General features: G+C 47.1%; 1 protein-coding gene across 2 annotated transcripts; it reads left to right on the top strand.

Annotated features, from left to right (window-relative positions):
• Positions 1–58: 58 nt before the first annotated feature.
• Positions 59–6,107, top strand: LOC124477678 (protein sel-1 homolog 3). Of its 2 annotated transcripts, none has more exons than XM_047035631.1 (23): positions 59–362; positions 456–927; positions 1,025–1,151; positions 1,255–1,376; positions 1,485–1,600; positions 1,851–1,912; positions 1,995–2,127; positions 2,217–2,352; positions 2,453–2,590; positions 2,669–2,874; positions 2,972–3,151; positions 3,239–3,358; positions 3,529–3,669; positions 3,758–3,820; positions 3,931–4,104; positions 4,233–4,360; positions 4,563–4,646; positions 4,751–4,841; positions 4,939–5,026; positions 5,109–5,215; positions 5,329–5,456; positions 5,574–5,679; positions 5,764–6,107. In XM_047035631.1, the coding sequence occupies exons 1-23, from the start codon at positions 294–296 to the stop codon at positions 5,854–5,856; spliced, it is 3,084 nt and encodes a 1,027-aa protein (XP_046891587.1). In that variant the 5' UTR covers positions 59–293; the 3' UTR covers positions 5,857–6,107. The 2 variants fall into 2 exon arrangements, with proteins under 2 accessions (XP_046891587.1, XP_046891586.1); XM_047035630.1 differs by having other exon boundaries at positions 2,435–2,590.
• The last annotated feature ends 3,103 nt before the right edge of the window (positions 6,108–9,210 follow it).

Here is a 9,210-nt window from a genome sequence, read left to right as displayed (position 1 = left end):
GAGCTGCTTTTAGTTCAATATTTACCTAAGGAATTCATTCACCTGAGGAGAACAGGATACCAGGCCGGACTTTGAGATTTCAAGGTGTCCCCTCGAGGAATGTACATTGCCTTACTTCTAGAAAGGAAAATCTCCTACGCTATGTCTGACATTGTGCATGTTATTTCATAGTGGTGTAGGCCTATATTTTATACCGTCTGCGTGTTTTCGACCGATTTTTTATCAAGATCAAGTGTGTTATTCAGAATGCAACGTTGACGTCTCGCTTCTACTGAACAACTAGCATTGATTTGATGAACCCCTGGACAATGGGGCTTCACAGGGTGGATACGTGTGTCCTGCTGATTCATCTAAGTTTGCAGGTAGGCTAACTGCTAATTAGTGTGCTGTACTCGGTCAGTCATGCTTACAATTCTCATACTGATACTATCTTATTTTGCTGGCTTTATGTATAGGTCGTGTGGAGTTGGGATAAAGTGGTCTTCCTGAACCCACCTGATGAGCCTGTATCAGGGTACCCATTAAGAGTGGCATACTCCTGTGATAAACCAACGTTGGTCCAGCTTGAATGTATCGTCTCCTTTGACACTGGAAAAACGTCTATGGTCCTCCAGAGAAACTGGAACTGTGAGCCAGGCCCAACTAGGGTACACACTCTGATCCTACGGCTGCCTGACTGGCTGGTGTACAAGCCTGACTGGGCTGTGCCAGTCTCTCAGTGGGTCCACACTGCCATGCTGCGGGCTTCTCTCAGAGACCATGGATCAACGTTTAGCCATGGGACCTCCTTTGCGCAGCGAGCTGTAGCTGTCCTGCAGACCGCCCCTCCCCTCAGCCGGCCCCTGAAGCAGCACAGGCTCTGTCTTGACTGGAGAATACAGATGCTGACCAAAACCACCGCCATGCCAAAGTGTCCGTCTGAACAAGGTAATGTAGCTATAGGTTTTGGTTGTAGCAGAAAATGTTATATTCTTATCGGATATAGAACTGATACCCCCAACCCATCAAACAATATCCCACACAGTGACGGCCCATTTGCTGTCCTCAATCTACGCCTCAGCTGGAGAGAATTACGGGGTTATGAGGACATTGCAGCCTTACAACAGTGAGGTTCTGGAGCACCTGCGTCTCAAGGCGGTCTCCTTCCCATGGTACTGTAGCTCATCCATGTCTGAGCTGTCAGCAGCTCACGGTTTGTGTTGGTCACATGCACCCACTGGCGAGAACAATATGGATGTTTTCCCTCGTTTCCAGGTGTGCACTGTCCATGTGGATGTTCCTGACCCAGTATTGCCAGCAGAGATACTGTGGACTGCTTTATCACATAGACTCTAGCAGTGACTATGCCACACCTACACTTTTCCTCACCGATACAGGTATAGGTACAGTTTTTGCTTGAATGCAGGTGCAAAGTAAGACATGATTTGGCTCCAGTGCTGTGATGCTATGTGTACTGGACGGCCCCTACCCCTCTCTGCCTTCAGGCCAGGTACACATCCAGATGCATGGAGGCTCTGCGGTGTCCTCGGCCTTCCTGTGTGCCTTCCAGATGCCTCTGGGCCAGTGGTGTCGCCTTCACATGGAACTGCGAGGAAGAAAGGTACCAAACGAACAGCAGTAATGTAACCGAACACTTCTCTTTAACAGTACTTTAACTGAAACCGACTGTGTAGCAGCTTTGTAACTGAACACGGCTGTGTAGCAGCTTTGTAACTGAACACTGCTCTGGAGCAGTACTGTAACTGAACACTACTGTGTAGCAGAAGTATAACTAAACACTACTCGGGAGTAGGTATGCAACTGAACGCTGCTCTGAATTTGAATTGTAACTGTTTTGCAATGCGTTTTAGGTTGATGTCACCATGGTGTGTCTGGATGGAGAACAGAAATCAGTTTATTTTGCACAACACATGTAAGAATCTGACATTCTGTAATGTACTTATGAACGCCACAGTATCTTTCTTTATCATTTGCGAAAATAATTACTTCCTCAGATTCACCCATCATGTGGAGCTGAATGATACAGATGGCTATGTTGTGATTGGTGGAAGCCAGTATGCGAACGGTATCAAGGGTTATTATGGGCCCATGGTGTACTATCGCAATCAAATTCCTCCACTGACCACGGTAAGAGGTCTAGAGTTGTCCGTGCAGAGATCCATGATTCATGTGCACTTGAACATAACTTAACATGTGAGCTCCTGTGTGGTCCACAGTCTGAAGAAGTACTTGTTCCAGGATCGATCAGTAAAACAAATTTGACAGGATGGCTGCAGTCCTGTCACAATCTTCAGTCAGAGTTAAGAGTCAAAACCAGTCAATATCTACAGGACAGGAGGAGAATAGAGTCAGGTAAATACCTTTGTTATCCACTAGATGTCGCTGTTACCAGAAGGAACGTAAAATGGAGAGTCGCACAGCACAATCTAATCAGAAACCAGTTCTTTCCCAGAGATCTGTATGGGTGCTTATTGCCAGTGGAGGTTGAGACTGCCCCGGCCAGTGCCACAGTGTGGAAGCTGGGAACACCCAAGCGTCCCTCGAAGACGCCATGCTCTACAGCTGTCAAAGTCCCTAGCCTCTAAACAGGGTAAGATAAGGACAAAACAATGGGTTCTGCAGCTCGTTCTTCCCAGGCTGCAGGTTAGTGAGCTCTGGTGTTCTGCAGGTGGTGGTGAGTTAGACCTGGCGGCAGTGGGCCAAGCCCTGTACTCCCTGTCTGTGCGTCTGCTGGACCAGGGCAGGAATACTGAGGTGGTTGCTAAGATATTGCCCCTACTGCTGCAAGCAGGCTGTCTGGGGAACAACCAAGCTCTGCATACGGCCTCCGTGATCTACAGAAGCGGCCTGGGAGTTTGCCTGCAGCCGGACAAGGTGTGCGTGTGTGTACTGCCTTTAGTCATAACACACAAGGAAGTTGATTCTCTATGCACTGCCTCTGATGGGAACCTGACTGAATGTCTCCCTCTAGGCTTTGCAGTTGTCTCTACTGGGAGCCCAGAGAAACAGCAGACTGGCACTGCTTCACTTAGGCCACCTGTACCACCTGGGTGAGTCTGGTATCACCCCAGACCTTGACCTGGCCTATGCCTACTACTCCCACATCGCCAAGCAGACATCTTCAGACCGGCTCAAACCCTCACCCCAGCAGGTATGTCCTGGAACCGAGGTCTAGTGGACCTGTCTCAGACCTTTCTCTCTGTTACGTGAACACCTTCGAACTGTTGTCTCCCTGCAGACCTATGTAGAGTCTGTTTACCTGAACAACGAGGAGGTGCTGAGGCTTCAGACCAATGAAAACCACGATCTGTTCCACTGGTTAAAACTCCAGGCTCGTAACGGAGCAGCAGATGCAGAGGTAAACTTCACTCCCAGACTCAGCATCTCGAACAAACAAATCTTGTTTTCAAATGTGCAAATGTAATGCTCATTGCTAGGGTCTCTTTCAGCTCTGCTTTCATGGGAGTAGTTTTACAGGCAGAGTCAGAGTGATGTGGTGATCTGTCTACAATCCCTCATGTCCTGCAGCAAGCAGTGGCCCGGATGCTGTTCTGGGGACAGCAGGGGGTGTCTCCTGACATCCACACTGCTGTCAAACACTATGAGAGGGGGGCTGTCCGCCTGGAGGACCCTACATCCATGTATGACTACGCCATAGTGCTGCTGCTGGTCAGGGTTCACGCTCACATCCACAGAGTCACTTGTTGATCCGCAGTTAAGCTAAAGCCTGCGATGACGGTCCCTTCTTCACTCTCAGGGACATGGCGTCCAGAAGGACATCCCACGGGCTGTGATGTTCCTGAAGAAATCGGCAGAGCAGGTAGCGTTCCGAATGTGACATGATATCTGTTTCTTAATCTATCAACGTCTATCGACATTGGTATAACCAAAGTAACAACAGCATGTTTGAACGCGAGCTCTGTCTCCCAGGGTTTTACCCCAGCCCTCAACGCCCTGGGCTGGTACTATGAGCGCTTCGAGAAGGAATACGAGCTGGCGGTGCAGCTGTGGGAGCAAGCAGACGCCCAGGGTAGCCCGGACGCAGCCATGAACCTGGGAGTTATGTATGCCCAAGGCCTCTACCCTGGCCAGCCTGCAGACCAGGTCAGACACAAATACACTGAATTGGCACCTACTGCACACTGCCAGAGTACAACCTCTTGGACAACTACACCCCCCCCCCCCGTCCGTCCAGTCACCTTTCATGAGTCCTGCTTTGCCTGTTGCTCCAGTTCAAGGCGTACCAGTACTACCAGAAGTCTGCCCAGAGGGGTCATGTAGACGGGGCCATCCAGCTGGCCAACGTCTGGACCATGGGGCTCCGTGGACACATCCAGAGACGTCCTGCAAATGCAGTGCTGTGAGCAGCTTAGGAATCTGGTTCTGTTCTTCTTTTGTAGAATAGTCGAGAGGAGATGTTTATGGCCTACCAACCCAATGACTGAAGCTTAGCTGAGTCGGTCTGTTTGTCGGCGCTCTGATGTATACAGTTAAAGCTCAGGTTTGTTTATATTCAGATTGGCCTTAGCTTCCTATCTATTTGAATGTTTGTTTTTTCACAGGTGGGCCAAGTGGGCAGCAGAGCACAATGGGTACCTGGGCATGAACCTAAGAAAGGCCTTGAACTCATACTTCAAGGGAAACATGTAACTATCTCGTACAAAAAAATCTTGAATGTTGATTCCTAATTCCTGATCTTGAATGTTTGGGATTGTATTGCATGTTCATAGTATATTGTTCTCGTCCACAGGTTAATGTCTCTCTTGTATTACCTGATGGTAGCGGAGTCAGGATATGCTACTGCTCAGTTCAATGCAGCGTACCTTTGTGAACACAACACTGTGAGTGTAGCTTGCTCAAATGGAAAATATATTTGGACCAGCGATATGCATTTCAGGATATGACTATCAACAAACTGTAACCAATGTCTACCTATAGGGAGGCTTCCTGTCCCCTGCTTATGCAGCCCAGTGCATGAGGAGATACTACAACCTCACCATCCGCAGTCAAGACCCAGATCCCTACGGTGTCTATGCCACTTACCTCCTCTCTACCCACTGATATGCATAGGTCTTGGGTGAGTTGTCAACGGTGTTCTTTCGTTCCAGCGCTGATCAGAATGGGAGACCTGCTGTCTGAAGGTCACAAAGGCAGACGCGATGTGGCGGCTGCGGCAGACATGTATAAACAAGCAGCGCTCAGGGGCGACCCACAGGTAAGGCAGCTGAGGTCGTCCCGCTGATAGAGATGTGATGGGCCTGAGTCGAATGTCCCACGCTGCTACTGGTTTGATGTTTGGCGTGTGTGTGTGTTTCTGTCCTGCCACAGGGATGGTACAGCCTTGGTCTGCTTGTTCAAGCAGAGCAGAAGGTACCTTTACCTGTGCTGGCTCAGCTGGGGCTGGCTGAACTCTACGTGGCAGATAGCAGTGTGCTGCTGTCTGTTCTCTACCACAGGTCTGTATGCCAACTATGTGAACAGACCACAGACCAGCTGATGTTAGTCCTGGTCACGCTCTAGCTATACCTGAAGAACTATACTGAGTTGATGTTGTCTTGTTGTCCTGTCTGAAGATGCAGAGACTCCAATGGCACTGCTGACTCTTACTTGCCTTGTAGCCTGGCTCTCTTCAGTGCCTACATGCAGTCCCTCCAGAGGGACTGCACAGAGACTTTTACGGTTTGTTACCCTCATTTCTGAACATGTGCTGTGTTCAAATGTACAGTATTTACTGTATAATCATGGTGTTTTGTCCATCTGTAGTTGACTGGCTCAGTGGCCTTGGCTGTGGTAGCTCCGCCCATTCTACTTCTCGTCCTGCGGAGCCTCCGGGGGCGTGGCTCCTTGCATCTATAGGGGAGCCTAGCAGCCAATTGGCTATACCGTCTCAGCTGGCATTTGAGCCTATCAGCATATTGAAGAGAACGACTCTGCTGCATCAGAAGCAACACTTTAGTCATAACTGACCATGACGTTGGAAAGAAGTGCATTTTTCTTAAACAGATGGAATGTTATTTTGAGATTTTAAAAATCATGATTTGACTTCAAATTGTATTTGTTTTTTTAAGTCAAAAATATTTTTACAGAACAATATCTAATAAATACGTTTTTACTCTACAAATGAGCAGTGCATCATTAAATCCGAAGGTGCTGTACATACTGTAAATCCTCAGAAGAGTGTAGGGGGCACGTGACTGTCCTAGCATGATTTCCCTGAACTTACTATGTTCTCTCCTCTGGAGGTATCAGAGCTACTGCTACAGCTAATGAAGGCTGGCACAAACAGGTTAAGATCTAAAATCTGAAACTAAACCAGTTGACTCATCAGATTTTGTATCAGTTTGTAATCAAATGAATCCAGAGCAGTTATAGCCTCCACTTTCCTTTAAACAGACGTGACCACTCCCCCATCGTAGGTACACGCGGCCGACTTTAGCTGGCACTTGTGATCGAACTCGCCACCTCCAACATCAAGCAAGGCCACTACCAGTTATGCCTACGAAAATCTAGCTTTTAGCAGGCACGGGTGGCCTTTATAGCCTACATACCTGAGAAAGGAGTTTAATTGATCGACAACGACCATCCCAGGCTCATTTCCCCCCGCATATCCCCGGCTTCATGTTCATCCATGTGTGTGACGGTTAGTACTGTATGCTAACCCATAGCAGAACGATGACAATACAGAAACACTTTTCAGAGTACAGATCGTCGCACGAGCGTCGCCCGAGTGGTCTTTCGACTTTCTTTCATCAATGTAACTTTCCTAAATGATTTACACATGTTAACGTCCATAAATGTTCATGAAATTTGACACGTAGATTGTTTAGTATGCCTAAAATAATACTACTACTTACACTTTGCTAGCGATCGCAAAAGAAAATGGTGGCAAAAAGACAGCGGTCGGGATTGGACACAGTGACATACTGTTGAGGAGGGAGTTTCACCGATGCACACCGGCGGCTACAAATGCTTTGAGTATTTATTGATTAGCCTATTTTTATTGAGTATATGCTCGAGTATTTATGATCTTAAACTTTAAATAACGTTTTCTCATTCGTAGCCAAAACATTTTTGCTTTGTACGCGGCAACATTTTGGTTGGCCCCACCAAATCTCACTCAAAGGTTTTTTGAAAAGTTAGTAGCTATGATGACGTCTTGGCAGGCAGGCACGCTAGCATTTCTCACGCTCTTGAAACTTGGGCCTCGTGTGAATCTGAATCTGCACACTGATTATTCGGGGTGGGTGGAGGACATACATTTTCACGGAGTGGGCCCGGTCATTTTGTCACGGGGCATGAGAGTCGAGCAACATGGAGCAGTTGCTGTTTAGTTCATTTGTGATTCTAATGGTTCAGCAACATAGTTTGATAGGCTATCCTAGCGTAGCCTATATATTTGATTAACTGTATAATTTGGATTTATAGCATCCTGGAAAACACGAAATTGTAGAATGGTGACGCCTGTGTCCTGTAATATACAGTTCAAGTTGAATCAATTATTATGTAAGTGGATTTACACTTACTGCAGTAGCAACAGGTTCCATAGCGACTGGCCAGGAACGATTTAATTCTGCACTTCTAAATGAATGTAGGCTACATCAGCTATGTGGCTTAGCTGTGTTAGCTGTGATTAGCAGATTGGAATGAAGTGTGTCGATAGTGAGATTAGTATATGGTACTTACTCCAGAACGGCAGTCGTTTCCATCTTCATGTAATGGCCAGACATCTCAGTCATTTCAAGGTTTTACCCTCCATAAAGTAAACTGCAGGGGAGGTCAGTTCTTGTTCAGGAGCATGAGAGGCCAGCGTGAATAACTAATGAACAAGCAGTCCAAAGGGAGTAAGAAACTATATCATCTTAATTAAGTATGGTGAGATATGACAGAGGTTTTAACTCTACTTCAATTGGATTGTCAGGAGTGCCCCCTTCCTATGGCGATCTGTATTACTGAGGCAATATCTCACTCCATTTCTCCCTCCATTTCTCTCTCTCCATCCCTCTCTCTCTTTTTCTCTCCCTTTTCCCTCTCCTCTCCTCCTCCCTCTCTCATTGCAGATTGGCTGTGCCTGGGTAGGGAGTGTGGAGAGCCTTGCCAGTTTTGTGTGTGTGTGTAGCGTCAGAGACTTCAGTCTCCGTCTGACTGAACGGGAAGTCTCTCCTCTGCCTTGTTGTGGATATACAGCACTGACACAGTACTGTGGTGCCAAGCAGCACACAGACAGGTAAGGAATTGTGTTTGTGAGTGTGTGCATTTTAGAGGTAAAGGATAAAGTTGGCTGTAGAGATCTTCTTCTAAACTAGTTTACTACAGTGGAGGGCTGGACATCTCTGTGGTGGTGGGTGAAATGTTGAGCAAAAATTAAACACCGACATGTTGCTATGGTGATACATTTCCAGAGTTATATACTCTTGAGTCCTGCTGTGATTTGATTTTTTTCGATTAGTGGTGCAACGCCAAACACAATTCACAAAATCTCTACGTAAATGCGAGACAGCTCAAACGCACGTTTGCATATAGACTGGAGTACTTCCCACAGATCATAGTCTCTCAATTGGCTTTGTGGCACAGAAGGACTCCTGGATAATTCGGTTTTGACAGCACGACAGTCAGCACGAGGGCACCTAACCCACCCCTGTAGAATACTCCTCTAGTCACTGGGGATTCAGTACCTTGGACAGTTCCCTTGCATTGCAGGACACCATTCTCCAGGTTGTGTTTGCTGTGCTGGTTTGGGTGACGTTGTTTAAGCAGGCGGCCAGGGCATTGTGATCTCTAACAGGTTGCCGTATCACTGTGGCTTTGTTAATGTAGCAGGGAACTGGCAGGCTGCAAACTAACAATGTGACGGAGCCACCTGGCTGCTGCTATTGCCTCCTCCGTTCTGTTTTCCCTTTGTTGGATTCTGTCCAGTGCACAATCACCCAACGACCACCCACTCCCCTGTCTGAATTAAACATGACCCTCCATATAGAATGTAATTACAGTAGATTTATACCAGGCAGGAGACTGTTAGTGATTGGAGGAAGGATGCTTTGTACTGACACTGTAGAACTCCATTAACTGTGGATGACTGAGTCTAAAACCAAGTAATACCATTTGGCAACAGTGCCAGATATTGACCCAGTGTGTTTGTCTTCACAGTATGATGGATAGTTTATGGATAGTCTTCAACTTGCATTATTATATTAATTAACATGAGTCAGAAAT

The sequence above is a fragment of the Hypomesus transpacificus genome, chromosome 15 (assembly GCF_021917145.1).
Source record: "Hypomesus transpacificus isolate Combined female chromosome 15, fHypTra1, whole genome shotgun sequence".
Taxonomy (NCBI): domain Eukaryota; kingdom Metazoa; phylum Chordata; class Actinopteri; order Osmeriformes; family Osmeridae; genus Hypomesus; species Hypomesus transpacificus.
The sequence above is the reverse complement of the archived record's forward strand: the minus strand, read 5'-3'. Positions and strand labels throughout refer to the sequence as shown.

Bases quoted from the DNA above. Each gene is read 5' to 3' on its own strand.
- LOC124477678 (XM_047035630.1), top strand. From the start codon at position 294: ATGAACCCCTGGACAATGGGGCTTCACAGGGTGGATACGTGTGTCCTG. The intron at 4,105-4,232 runs GTCAGACACAAA...CTGTTGCTCCAG, and splicing joins CTGGCCAGCCTGCAGACCAG to TTCAAGGCGTACCAGTACTA. The intron at 4,647-4,750 runs GTAACTATCTCG...TCTCGTCCACAG, and splicing joins TCATACTTCAAGGGAAACAT to GTTAATGTCTCTCTTGTATT.